The sequence below is a fragment of the Cheilinus undulatus genome, linkage group 5, assembly GCF_018320785.1.
Source record: "Cheilinus undulatus linkage group 5, ASM1832078v1, whole genome shotgun sequence".
In the NCBI taxonomy this organism is placed as follows: Eukaryota; Metazoa; Chordata; class Actinopteri; order Labriformes; family Labridae; genus Cheilinus; species Cheilinus undulatus.
Genome location: NC_054869.1, coordinates 11036555 through 11059056, shown reverse-complemented (window position 1 = coordinate 11059056; position 22502 = coordinate 11036555). Strand labels below are relative to the sequence as shown.

Below are 22502 nucleotides of genomic sequence, written 5' to 3'. Positions count from 1 at the left end.
TTCATTTTAGTGGCAATAAAAAATCAGACAGCAGCAGGTGTCATGTTTCAAACCTGTCTGCAGGTCACCATGTAATTGCTGCTTAATCCCACTTTATGACCCCCCACAGTGAAGTGTTGGTTTGGTGGGGGGAAAAAAAAAGCGGCAGAGGGTTATAAAAACCTTTCAGATTGTGTGTAGAATGATCACCAAGAACAAGAGCAGATCAGAGACGGCTGCCTGCTTTACAAACATAAGGTGATGATCTGGTTTTATCATTTTATTTATAATTAATGACAATTAGAGGTGGTAGAAAATATTTACGGCAGTATATTGTCTGTCATTGGATACAATTATTATACTGGGGTGCCCAATTTCATTATTTTAATAACAGTGGCCCTTCTGAAATGAATTGAGGGCATGTGAATGTAGGATCTGTAAGTGCCTGTCTGTTATTATTATGATTTTTTTTTTTTCCTACTGCTGAATGTTAATATGTTGTATTAATATGCCAAAGAACATCTGACAGTGGGACTACCGATGAAAATTAGCCTTTTGGTTAACTCTAGTATATTTACAATAGCCTGGATCTTTACAAATGTAACACTGTTCTCCCTCACATAAATGGATAAAAAGAAATGTGTTGCATCACAGGCGGTCGAATTAAACTTACCGATATGTGATTGGTGTTACCAGAGGATTCCACTAGAGGGCAGAGTTTCCGCATTTCCTTAAACATTGATTTGCTGCATCCAACAGCAGCAAGTAATTTAGATGGGTGGTGTGTGGGGGTGGGGGATATTAATTTAAAATCAAATTAATCTAAAGACTTAAAGTAAAGACTAAAGTTTACAGAACTTTTCTGACTATAACTAGACTAAAACTTTCAACAGTGAAAATGAGTGTAATGTGACTAAAAAATAATTTTACTATTAAGACTAAACCTAGATTTAAATAAGCTGCTAAAACTATATATATATATTTTATCCTATTGCATCATATTGTAAAGTATGGTAGTGAATGTAACTGTGAGTACCCTGTGATTCCTACCTTCAATGATATAAAGCTGTTTTTGTCCCCTCAGTATGGCCAACACATCTTTTTCACTGTGGCTCTTCCTCGTGTTCGCTGTGATTCTCCCTGGCTGCTGCCAGCACTGGTCGTTTGGACTGAGCCCAGGAGGGAAAAGAGAGCTGGACGACCTGTCAAACACTTTGGATAATGTAAGCGTGAACAAAGCGTGATGGCATCCCCAGGTTTTTTAAGCGTTGGTTCTTTTGCATATACTCATTGTAGTTTTCTTCCACAGATCATTGAGAGATTTCCACACGCAGATGCTCTCTACAGTGTTCTTGGCTGTAAAGAAAAATCCCCGCTTGATAAAACCTGCAGAGAGGGAGGATTATTTGTGAGTTTTGTTAAATTTAAAGCTTATTTTCATGACATCAGTCATTGGACTTATGAAATTTCTGTTGATTCTTACAGGATTCATCTTTTTTTTTCAGGGCAGTGCCACCAAGAGAGAAAAAAGAGAGAGAAAGTATAAAAAATGACCATTTCATCCTACAATAAATTATGTTTGCATGTTCAGCTTGTGTGTTTATTGTTCTTCATGACTCAACAGAGTCTCTTACATACGTCCTGGTTTTTATCTTTCCATTTCTGGTTATTGGTGTTTTCCCGGCATGCTCTTTACACTAAATTCTGACCTGACTATTTTGAGTTTTGCAGCACAAATGGAGACTCCTCAGACCAGGCAGTCTTCTGTTACCCAGTTTTGGGGAAACTGTGTGAACTGCAGCCTCAGTTTCCTGTTCTTAGCCGACAGGATTGGTACCCAGAGTGGTGAGCAGTAGAAGAGATGCTTTTCTGGATACCTCTAATGAAGTGCTTCCCTCAGTGTTGGTGGGACCTGGAGGGTTTGCAGGTTGGCCGCAAGCGGTCATTTATGATTAAAAACATAACTATGTTTTTAAATTACATGTTTATGTAAGCCTAGCACAATAAGTAAGGAATTTTATGTTTAACACATTATTTCTTTTTTGTAACAATGCTTCTTAGCAATAAATTTTATACTGTTGGAAAGCTTGTTTATTTCCCTTTTAAATGATGCCAGATTTGTAAGGAACATGCTTTTGGGGGTTGAGCAGCAGAGCAGAGTATGTGGGTTGTGCCCATGAAAAATTAGCAAAATCTTCTCTGCCAGTGCCAAACAGCTTATTCTGCCGCTAACTCTTGTTTGATGGATTGGATGATTGAAGTCTGTAAAAAAAAGAAAGACGTACTGGCAGTTAAACAACGTATTAATTTAACTAAGAGCAGCCTCAGTAGCGTGTGGAAGAAACATACACAGCCCCACAGCCTGGCACCTCCTCCTCATGCTGGTCACCAGCCTGGTCACACACTGCCGTGGGATGACATCCCATTCTTCAACCAGCATTTGTCACAAATCATCCAATGTGGTTGAATAAAATGTTAAATTGCTGATATGTCTTGTTTATTCAGACTTCAGTCATCAAATCCACCAAACAACACCAGACACGAGTCAGCAGCAGAATAAGCTGTTTGGCATTGGCAGAGAGGATTCAGCAAATTTTTCATGGGCGCAGCCCACATACTCAGCTCTGCTGCTCATCCTATGAATGCATGTTCCTTATGAATGTGGCGCCATTTAAAAGAGAAATAAACTGGCTTTTTAATAGCATAAGATTTATTGCCAATTAGAATCATTACAACAAAGAAATAATCTACCAGATGTCCTTACTTTTTGTGCTAGGTTTATTTTAACCCACTTTTGAACCCCTTTAACCACTGTTGCCACCGATTTTTGACACGATTCATCAATTTTGCACAAATTTCACCCATATTTGTCTCTCTTTATTCATATTGCCACTTATATTTTTTGCCACTTTTGAATCACTTTTTTAAACCCATTTTTTCTAACTATAAAATTCCATTTTTCCACCTTTTCTGCCCATTTTTGCCACCTTTAACTCATTTGTGTTACATTTTTTAAATTCTATTTTTCCACGTTGGACAATTTCAGGAACTCTTAAGCTCTTTTTGACACTTTGAAACCCTTTCCACCACTTCATTTGCCCATTTTTGCCACTTTTCTCCTGTTGTTACCTTTGTTTACTCATTTTTACAGCTATTAACCACTTTTTACCATTCTCTTCTCCTTTTTTTGCCAATTTCTGCCTGTCCTACCTTTCTGCCTATTGTTTTTGCCTCTGTGAACCCATTTTTGCCACTTTAAACATCTTTTTGTCATTCTTACCCTATTTGTGCCACTATTACAATCCCATTTATCAGCTTGACCACCCATTTTTGCCATTTTAATTCTGTTATAAGGAAAAGGGTTTACATTTCTATGATGGCTATATTCTTCAACTTAATATTGGTTGCTTTGATAAGGTTATTTTTAAGGTATAAAATATGGTTATCCCAGCTTAACTTTACTATGGACCTTGATTTTGCTGACCACCATGGGCCCCCTGTTTGCCTGGACCGCAGAAAGCTCTCCCCTTTATCCCCTCGTATTGGTGGCCTTGCATGTGGCTAAGAACCACGACTTTAAATGATGACTTCACTATTTAAAATCAGAATTAATGAAAGCTTGACAAACTCACTGGACAACAGAATTCACTTCAATGTCTTTATTTATCGCGCAACATAAAACAATATTGTGGGGTCTTTACCACATACACTATGTATTCACATAATACACCATACAGCTACAAAGAGAGAGACTGAACAAAAACACTTTTTTACATACTGCATCCTTGACATGAAAATAAAAAACCCAAAACAATCCTAGAACTCAAAAAGGAATGTAGCTGCCAGTTGTGTAGGTTCATTTGTATTTTTATTTTTTTTTGTATGGGCCAGGGTCCAAGTCTCCATCCCAAATTTGAGAAATGTTCATAACTTAAGGTGTTTTAAACGTGGGCCATACACAGTGAGATGCAAATGTAAGTCATGTGTGTTTTTTGTGTGTGAGAAAGTTAAAATGTACAAGGTGATAAGAGAGGGTGAGTAAAGGAAGTGCATGTCTGGGGAGAGGATGAGGGAGGCAGTACACTTATATTGTTCAAATATCTTAGCATTCAGTTACCATGAACATGTACAAGAAAATCAAAAGATTATTCCAAAAGCCGCTGGTACTTGCACTGTACCAAATGTGAAACCCAGATAACAGTCTTCATATTATATGATTCTATATCTCATCCTAGTTTTAATGAGTTCAAGTACAATATGGAATGATTAATAGAGAATGTCATGAACTGTTTGAGTGCCCCCTACCCTCTAAAAGAGATGTCCTTTTGTTTTTAGCGTTGTAACAAAAGACTTTTCCTAAAGTCAGCACCAAGGCAGCTTCCCATTCCGTGAAACTGCTTTAATCTAAAGAATAGATCTCTTGACATTCGAAGAGCTCAGAAAAATATTTGTGGTAATCATTTATCCCTCACATTTTTTTTTTTTACACAGTGAATTTTAAGGTGTAGCTTCATAGCACCAGCTGAACGACCTCCCTTCTCGGTACGTGCTCGGGAGGTGTCGCTTCTTATGAGAACCATCCACCAAACTAGTGAGACATGAAGAAATTTACAGCTATTATTAAATCACGTACACTGTATCCTCAGCACCAGTTGTTAGGCTTATGTGTGGTGTGCAATGTGGGCCATGTTTTTAAAAGTCAAACTTGGCCCTGTTACTGCACCAGTCAAACTACAGTGGGATGTGATGGGTGATTATTACAAACTAAAACACCTCGTGTAATCCTCTTAATACCAAGTGCGTACTTACTAGTATGAGAACTAGGGTAGATAATAATGATAGGTACATCTAAACAAGCAGGGAGGAAGTCTCTTTACTGATAATCTAACACAACTGACAAAAGTATGCTGGGCTATTACTCACTAAAACATCTTCCACTGATAAACCTCCGACCAGCCCTGCAACAACCAGAATATCCTCTTGGATTAGGGTCCCACCCATGATCCGATGTAGATTTAGAACAGGTAAAAATCGACTTTTTTGAAATAAATTTGTACATGTGATACAGAGACAACAGCTGGTTAGCTTAGCTTGGGAAAGATATTGACAACAGCCAGCTGAGCATGCATCAGAGAAATCTGCTGGACCAGTTCTAGATTTAATGCAGGGACTAGAGCAGGTGGCAATACGGCTCCAATGAAGCCTGGAGATGAACAAGATTGATGAACTTCCAAAGTCCTGGTTTTGAGCAAAACTCACTGTTTTCTTGCAAGGCCAAGCTTACCAGCTGCTTGCTCCAGCTTTATATTTGGTGGACAAACATTAAATAGGTATCAGTTCTCTCATATGATGCTCAGTAGCAAATTAGCATTTCTAAAATGTTCCAATTTAAAGCAACAAACAGCTCATACCAGGTTTAAAGATGCCTTTAAGGTTTGCCCTTAACTATCTAGTAACTCAGTACATTTACATGCAGATTTAAGTCAAGCAACAGCTAAAGCTCCATTAGGTTATCTATCTGGACTACTGTCTTTAAATTATTGGCACACGTGTGTCTGCCTGTGCTTCATTAAGTGGCAGTATGTCCCTTTAAGCTTGATTATTACCTACTAACAAATTAGTGAGCAATAATCCAAAAAGGATCACACTGTCTCACTAAAAATGTTTCCTCCCCGTGTTTTCTTATTGATCTTGAAATGTTTCGACTGCTGACTTTCTTCAGTCTGTCTCATATGATGCTTCTCTGACGTGTCCTATCAGCTGATCTTATCTAGGTTTGGTCTTCTGTCTAGTTTGACAAAATGCCCATGCCCCCTGCTGCTCGCAGCTTCTTGAGGATCCCAGGTGTGGCTCAAGAGAGCACCAAGTGCCACGATAAATCAGGAAGGCCATCAAGATTCAGAAACAGGCCCACAGGACCGTGAACTGGGATACTGTTCTCAAGAAGCTGCCAGAAAGGGGGTGTGATAGTCCTTTCAAACTAGAAAGGATGACCAAATCTCTTTAAGGTCATCTGATACGACAGAAATATTGTCGTGACTACTTTGAGGAAGACAGCAGGAAGTTAGCAGTTGAAACATTGAGGTAACAAAACCTCTGTCAGGAAGTTAGAAAGCAGCAAAGCAGTTGGATGTTAAACAATGGAAAATATGGACATCTTAACAGCGCTTTTATTTTCTTACAGGCTTTATGCTTTACTTTTGGTACAAAAAAGAGCAAGTTATCTCCTGTTCTTATGGTTATATCCAAAGGCAGACAACAATGTGACTTTGGCTATGCTCAGCTGTGAGACTCCCAGGTGTGAAGGCTGCAGCGCTCAAGCTGAACACATTACCCTGTGTCAGCCAATTTGAGGTGTACACATGCAAAAGTAAAATCCATCTCCAACCGCATTATCAAGGCGTGTACGTCTGACTTAAAAAATCTGACTTAGCAAAACCTGAATGTTTAAAAAATTCAGGACATTTTAGTCCAACTGAAACCTTTCTATCTGCATGTAAACGTACTGACTGACGTGTACTTACATTGAAATGTGAAATTGCCATATTTATGTGTAAGTCATTAAAACCTGCTTTAGAAAATCAGAAATCCATCGCTGTCAAGTTGACAATCGTCAAGTAAAACTGTAAAATTCATACTTTTTCAGATACAGGGATTCGGGATTCCTCCTGCCAGATATCTCTGAGTTAGTCAAGTGTGGTTTCTGTTACAAAACTGGGCAAATGAATTTGTTTTCAGAAAGTGACAGGTCTCTGTCAGTTACTTGCTGACAAGGGCTACAGTACTCAATAAAAGCAAAACAGCAGTGTAACTAAGCACACAATTACACACAACACATTGGGACCAAGTGTTGTTTACTGTTGTCGAGGGTTGTCAAAGACTTCAAAATACCCCATTGTCATTCATGTTTAGTCACTACCCTCACCAGTTAAATAATCTTACCTAAATATTTTAATATTTACATTTCTTATCTCTCTCTTGAGAAAATAAAAAAACAAACAGAAAAACCCCTAAGCTTCAAGTTGTCAATAATCGGCTCTTTCTTTTTGTCATTAAAATCAAGATTAAAAGTGCTTTTATAAATCTTTTCTTCTCTATGTACAATTTGTATTAGCTATATAAAAAAGATGAAAAAAAAACATCAAAGACAATCATCATCATCACCATGTAGTAATAAATAAGAGTAAAAAAAAAGCAGGTTAAAATGAGTGTGGTGATCTCGAGCACACAAAGAGACATATGCATGATTCTCTGCCCTCAGTAGCAAGGTGTGATTGTGACCAGTGTCTCTACAGCGTGAGGTAGAGAGCTGGAGACCCTCGGGAGAGGTAACAGGGTCTTTCACAGATGACCAGGGCCATGACCCAAACAACCACCAAGCATCCAGGAGTTAGCCTGTGCCGAGTTCTAGTAGTTACTCATTTTTATTTTCAACACCTGTGACCGTTTGAATTGAATTAATGTAAGGTCACGTAGTTCATGTGGGGAAAATAAAAATGATTCACAGGACTCTATTCAGGCTATCAAATAGTCTCTCTCTTTGGCTCTTCTCTTTCATGCACTCATACATACACTAGCACACACAAACATTCACACAAAGTGAGAGATTCATTGATTGAATGTTGGTGCTAACTCCCAGAATCAGGAATTTCCCAAGGTCTTCCTTTAACCCTCAGTTTCTTTTTTGTGAATGGGTCAATATGTTTCAAATGACTGTGCTTTCTCTGCCCCTGACAGTGTTCTTTGAGACAGAATGCATCGTCATAGAAAAAAAGAAGAAGCAAAAACACCTAAAATGGAACCATTTTCTCAAGTCCAATGACTGAGCTTCGACCACAGAGCAGAGCACTCAGGCTGGCTGGCTCTGTGGTGACAAGGTGCCTAAGAAGGACACAGCTCTCTCTGCTTGAAGATGACAGCACCATGCAGAGGAAGCGGTAGGCCCTTCACTGATAATCAAGTGTAAAAGTACAGCACCAGAGTGTGTGTAGGAGCACCAAAACAACTGCTGTCCTAACACTGTTTCCTTTTCCGTCTAACCCAGGACAGACTCCCCAAATGCTTCTCTAGACTACAGTCACATTAGAGCCAAAGCTTCTCCCTGCCCATCCACAATCAGCAAACGAGGTCTGATGCCCCCCTCTGCTGGCCATGGATGGTTAAAATGGCAAAGAAAGGCTCTGCAGGCTTCAGGGTAGATTTCAAGTGAGTGTAGGCAGTCACTACTGCCTTCTAGAGTTTACATTTGGGAAGTGCTCACCTTGACTTGAATATTAAAGGAAGATAAAGTTGTCATCTGTTTTATCTGTGTGGTGTTTGCAGGTCTAGGTCAAATGATATTTGCAAATAGAATCATTCATTTTAACCTCAATGAAGTACCAGACGTGCAGTTTTCCAACCAGGAAATCTGCAAATGGGAGTATTTATTATGTTCACCCTTTTTATCTTTGCATGAGAAATGGACAGCGCATGTCCTCCAATCATTGCCATCTGGTACTCAGTCAAAACAAAGAAATACACTTGCAAATACTAGTTGAGCCAGATGTGAATTTGAGCACCTAAGTACAGCATCAAGTGCCATGAAGAGAAGCAGAATGAGAATCATTCAGGGCTGGAAGTTGAGCACCAGTTGAAAGCCAAAGGGGTGCAGAACTGGAGAAGGAGCATTATCTTTGGAGCACAAAGCAGCAAAAGTTACTCTCAGTATCATTTAGAGGGCAATTACAATTATTTTAAGCTGGGCATTATGTTTCTATCTTCTTGATTTTGATGTCTAGATGACGACAGCACTTGCAAAAGAACACACAGAAGCAGAAACCAAATTCTGCTGTTTAGCTTTACTCAAAAATGTCAAAAACTAGCCTGCGTTTGGAGTCATCTCACATGTTCTTGTTACAGTAGTGAAAAAAACGGTACAGAAAAAAGTGTTTTGTCGGCAGGTTTCTTTATAGTGTGTTCTCTTATGATAAAGCAGTGGTGCATCTGTGAACCAATGTCCATCAGGGCCAGTAATTCCCAAAATGGGAGGTTTTGTCAGTGGGGGCTGCAGCAAGGCTAAATAAAAATAATGATAATTAATAATAACAATAATGATAATAATTACTGAGCACAATATTATATTTTCCGAATATTTACTTTGCTGACTCTACAAGTACTGTGCAGGATTATGTGGTCTAATGAGGGAGAAAAGTGGTAAAAAAGTTGCACAGTGAACACCTGAATTTACTTATAAATTTTTTCAGTCTTTATTGACCTCTTCATCCCAGGGTAAAGTTACTTTTGTTGGTTCTGACTACTATAAATATTGCATTGTATATTGAGTGATATGCCTCAAAGATCGAACCTTTAGACAGTGTAAAAGCCGTCCAACAAGTATAAATGCAATGCATACTGTTACATGTTAAAAATTTGGTGGATGCTGCTGTAGATTCACTTGTTTTCTCTGTTAAAGTGGCTTAGTAGTGACAAGTCTTTTTTTATCTGACATCATTTCAAATATATTTCAAAGCTATACAAATTTGTTAGTGAAGGATGTGTCTGATAGCATTTTTTTTTGGAAGGAGAGCCTGCCAGAAATAGCTTGAGGCCCACTGGTCCAGGCAATGACCAGTTGAAAACATTTTACAATGGCAACAGTAAGAAAGTAAATGCCCAGAAGAAAAATAATTGCTATTTTCCTTTATAAAGGCCTTAAAGCTTTTTAAAAATAGAGATACGTATCTGAATATTGTCAATATAGAGATATATATTTCTAAGACAAGTGCTATAAAAATGCTCTTTTTATACACTGTATGCATGCATGATTACTGAAGTATCAATGTGCTGTTTGGTCTGACAGACTAATGCTCCTCCTCTAAGTACAGCTGGAAGATTGACAAGAAACAATTAAAGTCAAACAGAAAATAGGGTACACATTTTCCAAACATGGAAAAAGTAAAAGTCTGAGTCTGACTGACGCAGACTGATTGATTTAAAAAAATATATAACCAAAAACAATCACATCATTAATAATAACATTAATGAAAACAGCAATAATAAAAACAAACAAGTCTTCATTATAATAATACCTGTAATAACAACATTGACAGTAACAATAGCAATCATAATAATATTGATAATAATAGCAATAATTAGAATCATTAAAATTCTATAAACAAGAAAAAGCAATGAAGTTCCTCTCCAGGGAAGAGAGAGGAAGAGCACCACAGGCAGTGTGTTTGAAGCCCAAACCACTGCCTGACATGAGGTAAAAACAATAAAAACGTCCCCTCCTCCAAGTGGACTGCGGAGGGGGCAGGATGGAGAGATGCCGGACTGCGGGATGGCTGGGAGACATTCATCCTGCTCATCGCTCTCTCCAGCCCTCCACTGCACCACCTTGTAGCTATAAGCATGTTTGTGTCTGTCTGACCTCAGACAAAGTGGCTGTAGGGCCCAGTGAGGCGGGTGAAGGCATAGGGAGACACAGTAACCATAGAGGTGGTGTGGAAAGTAGGGGCTAATCGCGTCACTGGCCCCTCTCTCTTGTCTTTAGATTGTCCAGGTCCTGGACTGGCGCCTGCCCCTGTTGGCCCCCACTTGCGTTTCTTCCCGAGTGCCTTGATATCATCCTGGGAGAGGCCAAGGAGAGCTGCTTCCTGCTGCCTCTGCAGCGCTCGCTCAGCCAGCAGCTTCATTTTGGCCTCCCACAGGGCCAGACCGTGCATGGGCTGGTTGAGGTTCTTGTGCTGGTAGAAGACCAGGGAGATGCGGGTTGGATGGGACCGATCAGGCTTTTTGAGTGGAGTGGTAGCATGTAGTTCCCGACGGGCACATTCAATCAGGATGGAGCCATGGGCTGGTGCTACTGCTACACCACCGATTTCAGGATCCAGAAAGTTGTGCTCGCTGTCAGACCACACCTCATCCTCATCTACTTCACGGCCCTTGGTGCTTTCAACAATACTCTCAGCTCTGCCTGGATTCCAACAGGCCTGATCAGACTGCTGCAAAGCATCAGGGAAGAGGCGACCCTCAGGGGCAGGGGATGGCGTACTGCCTGCCACTGAACCCCCACAAGATTTCCACGCTTTCTCTTGGAGCCCGAGAGGAGTGGAGCAACGACTTTCCCCTGTCTTGGACCACATTTTGTCTGGGTAGGCTCCTGTGGGATGACTGTGCTTCAAACCTGGGCTATATGCCATTGGCCCCATGGCCCAAGCATTCGGCTGAGGACTGGGAACAGGACTAGCCCAGTGCCTTGGGGTTCCTGGGCCTGGAGTGCCTGGGCCTGGGGTGCCTGGCTGTGGTGTTACTGAGCCTGAGTGAGAGCAACCAGGCTGTGGTGTACCTGGGTGAGGGGTGCTTGGACGTGGGGTGGCAGGGTGTGTGGATCCTTGGTGGATACCTGGGAGCGCTGCCCCTAGGTGAGGGGACGGAGATGGAGAGGAAGGTACCTGTAGTGATGGTGATGGGGCAGGGGAGGCCACTGGGGCGTTTGAGCCAGGATAGGATGTCCACTGCTGGGGGTAAGGAGACTGCTGCCTCTGTTGGGGATGCTGGTGAAACTGCTGCTTTTCAGGGTTCAACAATGAGGCTTCAGGGCTTGATTTGGGGTTCAAATGGCCCTCCCAGCTGGTTGGAACGATACTTCCATTAAGCTTGTGCCCTGGCCAGGCTGCAGGCTGGGGGGTAGTGCTAGGTGTGGTGGCACCAGCCTGGCTTGGCATTGTGCCTTCATAGACTGGCATATCCATAGGCTCCTGCTTGATGACTGGAGTGCCTCTGTTTGAGGGTTCAGAAGAGACAGAGGAAGGACGGGACTGGTTATAGTCTGCAGGCTGGGTGTAAGCGCTGTGGTTAAGCTGGTTGGCTTGCTCTGGGCGACTAGGGTAGGACTGGGCAAGTCTGGCCTGAAGACCCTGAATATCAGGCTTCATGTCCACCTGATCAGCCTTGGTGCCTGCTTTGAGCAAAGAGCTATTTCGACCCTCGTAGGTCCTCAGCTTAGGGGGGAAAAGTGCATTGGGGGGTAAGTTGTAGTAGCCATAGTGCAGATTGTGATGGTAACCGTTGACTGGGTCTGGTGCAGAAGGCTGGCCTCCCCTTGCATAGTAGGCAGGGTGTGGATAGATGTTGTTGAAAGGGTCTGCTGCCTGCACTGGGTATCCATCTATCGATCCGTTGAAGGGCTCTCTCTTGATGTTGGGCTTCACCTCTTGTTTTATAATTGCTGAATGTTAAAATAAAACAAAAATTAGAGCAAAATACACTTTAAATACATCTCAGTTTAATTATTTTTAAAAGATATCAACATCAATCCTCCCCATTTCATCATAATCTTAGCTGCTGATGCCACTATTAGAATGTTAGTTCAGTCGTCTATCAAACATGGCTATTACAAACAATTCCTCACATACTGTTACGATTACTGGCAGTATAGCCATATCCTAGACAATGGAAGATTTGGCCAGGATAGATTGATCTGCACTTTTCACTGTTGTTGCCCTGCTTATTTTCACTTTCTCCACCTTCCTCTTCTCTTTTTCTGCATCTCCCCTCTTTGCTTCCTTTACCTGCCTCTCCTTTTTTCAGCATGTCCCTCTCCTCTCTTTCTGCTGTTCCTTTTCACTCCAGCAGAGTCGACTGATGGCTGTTCAACATATGTCTGGTTCCGCCTGTCAAAAAGAGGTTGTTCTTTGCCACTGAAACTGTACTAACTGGCTTAGTGCTGACCTTATGTCGATTATTGTTGAGTCTTTCTTTATACAAAGAGGATGCTTCTAGACAGTACTTTCCATTATATTATTTATAGTCTTTAGATAACATTGGTTATGAATTGCCGCTATAAAAATTAAGACTGACAGATTGAGTTTCTGAAACTGTATGTTTTCTTAAAGAGGCTACCCAAAATAGTTAAGATATTCAACAATTTGTTCAAAAGAGCTCTTACACCTGCTAATGAAATGAGAAATATTCCATTTCAGCCACATGGTTGTATTAAATATCAATTTCACGTAAATTTGCTCAGAAGAAATCATTGCATTTCTTAGTTTAATTACATTCTTTGTTTTTATTTTAAATTGCACTAAAGCTTGCAATAAATCTATGGTCAAATGCCATGTATTTAATTTTTGGTTGCATTTTGAAATTTCCTTATTTAAGACCGTTTATGATACCCTTCGTATTTTTTTTCCTTTCTTAAACTTAGGGTTACTGACCTCCTGTTTGGATACAGAACTGCTTTTATTTTGAAGGAAGATAGGGGAGTTTGTTTGGATCAAAGGTTACGACAATAACTTAATCACAAAGAGATGAAGCTTTTATGGATGGAAATGAAAAAAAGGGGACAGTTAAAAGTGAATGTTTGAAAAATGTTTGGAAGGAGACATTAAGGAGCAGTGGTGGACTTATTTTTTATCACAGTGGCTGTAGGGAGATGTTGCAGTGGATTAATAAAAAAAGACATTCAATTAGTACTTCACTATAGGCAAAATCTAACCAATTAGATTTTTTTCAAAAGATGATTTTCATTGGGGCTTTTCTGCTTTTATTAAATAGGACAGCTAGAGAGAGACTGGGGAGAGAGAATGGGGAAAGATATACGCTGAACAATGCTTGGATCGCAAGTTGTCGAGGGCTGTAGCCTCTGTATGGCTGCCTGCTCTACTAACAGAGCTTAACTGGCACCCTACCCAACAGCTTTTACTGGGTAAATACTTTCTACAAATATCTGGATCAAAGTTCTAATCCACACTGGCTGAGTGTTTGACTCTTTTAAAATGATTTTACGCTGACAGTTTTATGCCTAAAATCCTGGACATCTGCAGACTACAGTTTAAGTACAATGTCAAACAAAGATAAAGTAACATAAGACTAAGTCACCTTTATTGCCTTGAGGATGAGGGGAACCAGTGATGCAGACTTCAGCCTTTACTACAGTTTTCTCTGGAGTCTCCCCTGCCTGTTCCAGAAGCTTGTTTTTCTTCTTCTCCATGGTCGCCTTCTTAGCCTCCAGTCGGCGCTGTCTGCAAGACTTGGCAGGTTCAGGCAACTTCCGTACCTCGCGGCGGAAAGCCTGAAGCACCTGAATGGCCCCTGTCTGCATCTTGAGGCGCTGGGCTTCCTGGCTGCCAAACTCATCGGTCAAAGATACCTTGTACAGAGGCAGTACATGGAGCTGCTCATCTTCAGGGATCTCCTTCACTTTGCGGTTGTCCTCCTTAGTTAAAGTGCACACCTGTCAGATGAAAATAGGAGAAGGAGATGAAATGTAGACTGCTTCATCACAAAACTTGACAACTTTAGTTAAAGAGCAGTTTGCAGGTTCAACAAAACAGTGAATGCATTTGTAGGAAAATAACTTGGACAGAATACGGTTTAGGTTAGGTTTAACATGAACAACAATGGATATAAATGCTGGTATTATTAATAATGAGGAGGAACAATTTTATTCATATGCATTAAGTGGGCCACAGGTTTTAATTTTATACCTGCTAAGCATCAGAGAGCCAAGGACTAGGTTTGGATAAGGAGAAATAACAAGAAGGGAGAAACTGAGTTGCAGGGTGATGAGAATCAATGGAGAACAGAACAGGTGTCACTATGAATGATCTGAGCCCACTAGAAATATCTAATGATGTGTTTATATAAAATATTATAAAGTTTATCATATAATAAAGATTTTAGCAAAAACATTAATAGTAGTGAGTGAGAATAATGGTCATTTTATTTATGTCCAAAGCCATTTCAACTGTTGCCTTAACTGTACTGCCAGCTTGATACTTGGACTATTTCTAAGTTTCCCTACACTAGGGACATGGCTCTGTCTGCGAACACATGATGGCTGCCATGCATGGATTAAGTGCATTGGCTGTAACATTCCTCTAAAATTAACGTGACAGGGACATGTCACAGAAGTATATACAAAGACCATAATTATCCATTACTACATGTTACTGGCACTGCACAGAGACAGACAATGTCTGTTACACTAGCTAGAAAATATTATTTCCCTTTTAGTCTTTACATATATACCTGAAAAGGCCATGGAAATAAGATTAGCGTATTGGTTCAACAGGTGACCGTGTAAACAGGTGACTATCAGCTGAGTGCATATATATGGCTGAGGCTGTATTAGTTTTTCCATATTGAAAATAGTTTGACGAATATATATATTGAAAATGTTGTGGAAAAACTACAAAATGGGAAGTCAGCCATTAAAAATATCCTGGCACAATGGACGAATTTCGACTTGTGGTCTTATTCAGCATGAACAAGACCATGAGCAGGTTGTTCCTTGCATAAATAAAACTGCTCAAAAGGACATTTTTGAGTGCTGACTTCTCTGTTTATGGTTATATTTGGCGTGCACTTAAAGAAGTTTATTGTTGGGAGTGTGCTCCTTTTTTGCTTTCCTTTGAAAACTACCAAATGGTTCATTGGCAAGGACTCTGTTTTCACATTAAGCTAACAGTCACCAGTTAACATGGTTACTAATTAAAACAAAACATCAGGGCCATTATATCTGTGCATGCAGAATAATATTGGAGGAATGGAGGGCAGACGGTTCAGACGGTGTGTCCTGACATTGGTCATGTAGTTTACATCCCACACATGAGGTAGTTGTATATGGCTTGCGCACACTAGTATGCCCTCTAGAGGTTACCTCCAGTAACACACATCCCATACAGGGACTTGTGGTAAAAAGAATGCTAGTAGTGAAACAGTGAGTGTATCTCTGGCCTCAAAGTAGGCTGGGCTCAGCCAGCATCAGAAAATGATGACGTTAGTGATGTGACGTTAAACAAGAAAAGCCTTTCTAGCAGTTTCACTGAAGATAGACACTTTTCCTTCTAAATTTGGGCCTTTTTCTGTTGTTCAACATTTAAAATTTAAATTCAATAGTCAACAGAGGTTGCTTTTCAAGTAAATGTAATTACAATGTGAACAATATACTCCATTTAATCACATGAATGTACCACAAAAACACAACTTCAACAAAGTAGTGAGTTATCTTACCACTGTGCAACCATTGTAGAGATTGTGTTGATCCTTATGAGCATGGGCACAGAAATCCATGCAAGCAGTGACTCCAGAGAACGGCCGTCCTTCCTTCAAACCAAGTCTGCATTCTGGAGCTTTTGCCTCTGACTGACACTGATGAAGAGGACAGAGATGATTTTAGAGATTTACCTGATGTATTCTTTTAAGCTGCACTTCACAGGCGTATTTTATCAATTTTCTAAGATAGGTTAAGTCCCTGGTCATGACATACTCTTCAGTTTATCTGTTCTCTAACTTAAAAACATTATTTCTTTATAATGTGCTTTTTAGTATGAAGAAAATGGCAGTTTATGCTACTTGAGTTTCGACTGTTTGAAAGGCTTTCGAAGCAAATGAACACAGATATTTCGACAAACCTGGTTACTGTAAGCCTGTGGGGCCAGTCGTCTGTACAAAGGAGCCACCTCGGTTGCCAAATGCTGGAAGTTATCCCTGAGTTTGGCCTCCTATAAAGAAAAAACAGATCACAGTTCAGAACAACACAGAGCCATGAAATAGTAGCGTAAAATAACAAACGCTACAAGTTACTGTCATTGGCATATTTCTTCGTTTTGGTTTAAAACAAGTGTTGCTGATTTGCTGGGTACCTCTTCAGGATGATCTCCTTGTAGCCTGAACTTGCGTGGTGTTTTACTACGGGCGTACTTGCAGCCATTAAAATACATGCTCCAGGAGCAGCCAAAGGAAAATGAAGCACCACAAGATTCAGGGTCCTTGCCTTGGCATGCACAGGTTCGACTGCAGGGGGAGAGTGTGAGCAGACTTTAAGTTAAATACATTTATGATTTGTAAATTCATGCTTCACATCATATGTGCTACATATTTGCCAAGTGGGTTACAACAATGCGGCGGTGACAAAAATCGTAGGAGAATTAGCATCAAGACCCAGCATGGCTTTCTTAGATATTTCAGTTTTTCCCACAGGGATTTTCGATGGCAATCTTTATTTTTATGTCGAATTTTTTGGATTTCCGCACTTTTATAGAAATCTTCAGCAGTATCTTGTATAAGGACACTTAGATAACATCATTACCACCAGAAAGTCTGTATTCATATCAGGTGAGCTGTATGTGTGAAGGATTATAGTTGATGAGGTATAAGAGTGCAGAAGTACAGGATGACATCGCCAGCAAGAAGCTGATGAAAAACACTGAAACAACAGCACACAAAGCTTGATTTTTAAGGAGATGTGGCACCTTAATCAGTGCAATTATGGGAGGGGTGTACTCACGGAAAAACCTCAAGCACAGATGGTGATTACATGCAAATAATTTAATGATTAATAGCATTGAAAAATACAGAAACTCTAAAAAACGCCATCACCGATCAAGAGACTCAATGAAGTAACAGTCATTTGCCTGTAAGGCCAGAGATATACTTGTTGCACATACTGTATGTGTCCTGCTATATCATGAGTGCAACTGTAAATATACATGACTCTATGTGACAGGTAATATTGGGGACATCTCCAGAGCAAGAGTTTGGGAACTCCAGCTCTTTGATGCAGTTCCCAAACTTTTTAGCTTGCAACCCCAAAAAATATAAGTGCAAGAGACTGGAGACCCTCACTGTCCCTGGAGCTGGTGAAAGAATGTAATGTTGCACGCAGCAGCGCACATTCATTATGTTACTTGTGCATACTTTCCAAGACTGGTATAAGAACAACAGGAACAAAAATGACAACCTCAAAACCATTTATTTATCTGAATGATTGTAAGAAAGGCTAGAAGCAGAATACAAGTTATCTCCATGTACAGACTGCAGCACTGTGTGGACACAGTGATTTTAATAACACATACATGACATCTGTGTGGGTCATTGAAGAGCAGCATTATGAAATTACAGCAGTCATAAGCCAACTAAAATTTTAAGGATTACTTAAAGTGTAAGTGTATGGGGGTCCTATCCACATGCCCTCTGTCTCTACAATCCTGCTTTCAGTTATGTGCATTCAAATCAAACTAAATTTTAGAAGCATGCTCAGATTATGCGCCAAACTGACAAAGGGGTCGGGTGGCAGCTATCATGCATATGTGCACACATAGTTAACTGTGAGTATATCTCTGGCCTAAGCCTGACAAATAGAGCACCTGCCCGAATAACCTGCTTAACAAACCTGCATGTGAGAAAGCCAAAACCAAACGGTACGCTTTAGATACTCACTCATCATTGAGGCCACAACGTCGGCTGGTGGGGTTGCCATATTTGGTGAGGGTGTCGCTGAGCTCCCGGTACAGCTTGTCAGCCAGGCCCCTGGGGACACCTTCCCAGGCCATGATGAGGATTATTATGACAGCATTGTCACAGTGATGGCCTGCACGTTGGCGCACCAGACACAGCAGCTTCTCTGTCTCGCTGCCACGACGGATCACCTGATGGAAAACCAAGTTTATCATTACTCATGTGGGAGAGGCTGGGGTAACAGTCTGGCTTTTGCCCTCCACTGATCCCGTAAAATCCCCATCTTTGATATTAACGCAGAAATGCATATCCAAATATTCATCAAGGGGGCAATTGGACTTGATTGAGGTTCTTGTAGATGGTTTGCTTTTCTTGCAAAAGGCTTCTTCAGTTCAGAGCTGACTTCAAGAATCTCATCCAGTTACCACCTTTACTAAGATTCGGATAACCACGACCTGGATGAGTGAGAACCTACACAGAGAAATATAATACTCACAGCTAAAACAACTTAACAGATCCCCCCCCACCACCACCACCACCACCACCAAATAGCTCAGTATTGGATGATTGATTAGAAAACGCCTCACTGTCCTACTGCAGATCTCATACTTGAACTCTGTCTTGTAAAAATAAGCATCATTCAATCACAGCTATATGAGAAAGCAAGATTCTATTTCAACACGGATTTGTCCATTTTCTCCAAATAAAACATGACTCATAGTCTATTTTGGTATGAGGACCAACATATTCATACTTATTCATTCAGCTGCCTACAGATATTTCTTTGAAAGTAGTTTGGTGTATTTCTTTACATATAATCCAACATGTAACTGTGTTTTTTATTCATTAAACTTTTTATTGCCATTGCTCTGCACAACAAAAATACTTTGTTTCAAGTTAATGAATGAGAATCCTTACATTATTTCTGACTTTCTTTGATTTCTAGTATAAAGTATGCACAATAATTAAGGTCCAAAGCATCTGTGTAAATCTGTGAGTTACGTAGTTTTTATTAGTATTATTTTTGCAATGGTAATACATGCCGCTTTGTTTGAGTGTTTGACCCCCAGTGGCCTCATTTCAGTTTTTGCTATTTGAGTTGTGGTTGTTTCTGTGTGTGTAAAGATACACAAATCAAAGTTTTGCTCTTAGCTACTCTGAATTTCTTTTGATTATAAGCTTTGTGCCTCCTGTATTGTAAATGTACATGTGTAATAACGGTTATGAGGTTGCCCTAATTCAGACTCAATGACTGAGAAAAAGAATGGGTCAAGTCCTATCTTATAAGAAATTATAATTTTAAGCCTAGAAGACAAACAAATAGGAGTTTAACACTTCTCAGAGGTCATGATTGGTTAGCCTCCCGATTGTTACTTTCAATTGTCAGTAGTGCAGCTCATGCAGGGTTTATACAGGAATCCTAGAGTTGAATTTACTACCTTTTACTACCTTTTTTACTACCTCTAAAATATTTTTTACTACCAACATGCAACACTTGTGCTCGTAGCTGAGCTTGTGTTTGCAGTTGCACTGCTCTGTGTCGCACCAATAAACGAAATAGGGAGCTGCTCCCTCAGCGTGCGAATCCGCTGCTGGTGAATGATGGATTCTCGGTGTGATTTGATCGCCCGTAACACCATCACATTAAAGTGAAATGGTTAAAAGTAAACCTGTTACCCAAACTTTTCTTTATTCTCTCAATATGTAACAGTGCATGCAGTTTGATTATGCATTGTGTTATACTCCTGACTGTAACAGTTCTCTCCTCATCTCTCTCCATCCTTGCTGTCTGTCCGTCTGCCTCATATCAGACCGCTACGTTAATACAGACATGTACTGGCTCATTAAACAACCAAACGTGTACCTACGGGATGAATTATCAAGCTAACTGTTACTCAAATTTAGCATCATTTAGACTTCATAGAACCTCGAGTCTGTCCGACTTAATTTTGAGCCTCCAAGGGTTGAGCGGTGTGCCTCGTGTGAGGTGAGGCACACCGCTCAGGTGGTGTGATGAGGTAAACTAACTCGAAGCACAGATGAGTTTTCTTGAAGGTGCAACATTATGTCCCATGGTACTGCCCCGTATGGGGCTACGGGATGTTTGCTGGTGTTTCGTGAAGCCGCTTTGACATGCTGTTATTGTTTAGGAGGGGAAGGGGTGAGTGTTTGTAAGTGAGGGACAGTGCCCCGCTTTAGTGTTCCCCCGGGAACATATTCCTCAGATATATGTTGCTCTTTCTTAAAAAAAAAATACAGCATTTCAGTCAAATTTATTCAATTTCCGTGATTTCCGCATTAAATTGTAAATTCCGTTTTTATTGACCAATTCCGTCCGCAATCAAAGGGCCCTACATTTATGTTTTTTTTGCACACTTTACAAAAAGCTTCCCAGTCATTCTCCATGACCAGCTTAAGCCAGTCTTAAATGCTGGATTACGAGCCAAAGTTGTGAAAACTTACATTTTCCCATTGTGATGCTGTTCCGACACCACGCATGCACACAGTAGATCGGGCAGCGGAACCAATCGAGGCTATCAACGCTGACTCAGGTCCTGCTGTGCTGCTCACACATATATTTTATTTTAGATTTTTTTTCAGTTAAACGAACTTAAAACAAAAATTCAGGATCAATGCAAAAGTCGTAATATATTGAAGGGGAGGTGAAAAAATTACTACCAAGTCAATTTGTGTTACTACCTTTCAATGGCCTTAATTTGAGCCAATTTCATTTACTACCTTTTAACATCTTTTACTTCCCCCGGCTACCCTGTCATGGTTGTTCCATCTAGTGTTATTTAGAACTACCTGTGATAGTTGGTACAGCCCGTGGTGGATTAGATATTAAACACAAAGAGGGAAAAGATGTCACTAAAAAGTGACATGGGGATGAAGAGCGTAATATCTCCTGATTACACATAAATAAAACACAAACCTATGTGCATTTTAGAGCAATATATGGTATTTATGATTTAATGAAGTGTGCCTGGACAAAATATATATCAAATGGTGACCGGTCAAGTGTTGGTAATTCTGAACTCCTATGATCTGAGAACTATTACCTATTATTTTTGTGCTCTTGCATTTTGTAAACAAACATGCAAACTGATATAAGTAACATACCGTAATGTTGATATTGTTTGCGAAGAATATCTGAGAGGATGAAAGGGGTCTACATCTGGGACGGTTTAAAGGGAGGGACAAGGGTTATGCTTTTGTGTGTGAGAAATGTGTATCATGTCCTTTATCTGTTGCCAATAAAATAAAGTTAAAAAAAAAAAGAAAAAAAAGTGTGCCTGGACAACATCATCGTTGTTATCAAACAACAAATGCTGCGAACCACAGACTATTTTATGAATACAGAGTGGTGGATGTGGTAATGGAGTCGTAGCTCTGCTGCTTTTTCAACCCCAAACAAACTTTTCTTCCTCACATGCTTCTTTGTATGTGCTCCCTCATCTTCTCTGCATAAGTTAATAGTGGTTCATAAATAGTGCACTAGCACTCCTGCCACCTTGGTTAGCGGGCGAATGCTGCTATCTCTGCTATATCTATGTAGGTTCTCACTGATCCAGGTCATGGTTATCCAAATATTGATCCAGAGGGGGACAACTGGGCTTGATTGAGGTTCGTTGCCTCTCATCCAAAAGAATCAAAACTGAATAAGCCTATTGGAAGAGAGGCAAAACATCTTCAAGAACCCCCCAAAAATCCCAAACCTTTAATTGTAAGAAAATACAATTAACAGCTGTATTAGTAAAACTACACATAGAAGTTTATTTACGGTGTGCTTTGGATAATACCATTTTTACACAAAAATAGAAAAATGAAAGTGTACAAAGCATCTCATAAGTGCAGTAGAAATCTGATTCCTCACAACTGTTTTCTCCCAGAACAGATCATTTTAATTTGATATATAGCAGCTGGACCTCTTCACTTTCATTATCTCAACAGTTGTCCGTCTCCTGCACACTAACAAACATCCAAACTCCAACACCAGTCATTTTTAATTCATAAAGTCATTAGCAGGATGCGCAAGGGCTTGCACAAGGGGGGGGGGGGGGTCTTGGTGATTGTTAAAGAAAGAAACCTCTGACGGAATGTCTCCCTCTTGGTGACAAGCTTGGCCAGGAATCTCCCCAGGACCATTAAATCTACACACATCAACACTTTTGGCTGATTGGATATCGTTATTGTAGTGAAATCAATTCTTTTCTCTGTCTTCTTTTTTAAAACAATCAGGATTTGACTAACTTGGCTGACTTTCAGAAGTGTATTCAAAGGGTATAATTAGATTT

General features: G+C 40.2%; 2 protein-coding genes across 8 annotated transcripts in view; one reads left to right on the top strand and one right to left on the bottom strand.

Moving 5' to 3' along the window:
* The first annotated feature begins 1064 nt into the window (after nt 1-1064).
* LOC121509545 (progonadoliberin-1-like) lies at nt 1065-1532 on the top strand. The gene is made up of 3 exons (XM_041786992.1): nt 1065-1202; nt 1289-1387; nt 1485-1532. The coding sequence occupies exons 1-3, from the start codon at nt 1065-1067 to the stop codon at nt 1530-1532; spliced, it is 285 nt and encodes a 94-aa protein (XP_041642926.1).
* A 2091-nt stretch (nt 1533-3623) lies between these two features.
* tet3 (tet methylcytosine dioxygenase 3) overlaps nt 3624-22502 on the bottom strand; it is a 73585-nt gene continuing 54706 nt past the window's right edge. For all 7 annotated transcript variants that reach the window (XM_041786848.1, XM_041786855.1, XM_041786849.1 and 4 more), the window contains 6 exons: nt 18187-18395; nt 16611-16761; nt 16380-16469; nt 15979-16116; nt 13843-14197; nt 3624-12190 (listed from right to left, as the gene is read on the bottom strand). In XM_041786848.1, the coding sequence (XP_041642782.1) occupies nt 10392-12190; nt 13843-14197; nt 15979-16116; nt 16380-16469; nt 16611-16761; nt 18187-18395 (2742 nt within the window). In that variant the 3' untranslated portion in view covers nt 3624-10391. The remainder of the gene's footprint in view (nt 12191-13842; nt 14198-15978; nt 16117-16379; nt 16470-16610; nt 16762-18186; nt 18396-22502) is intronic.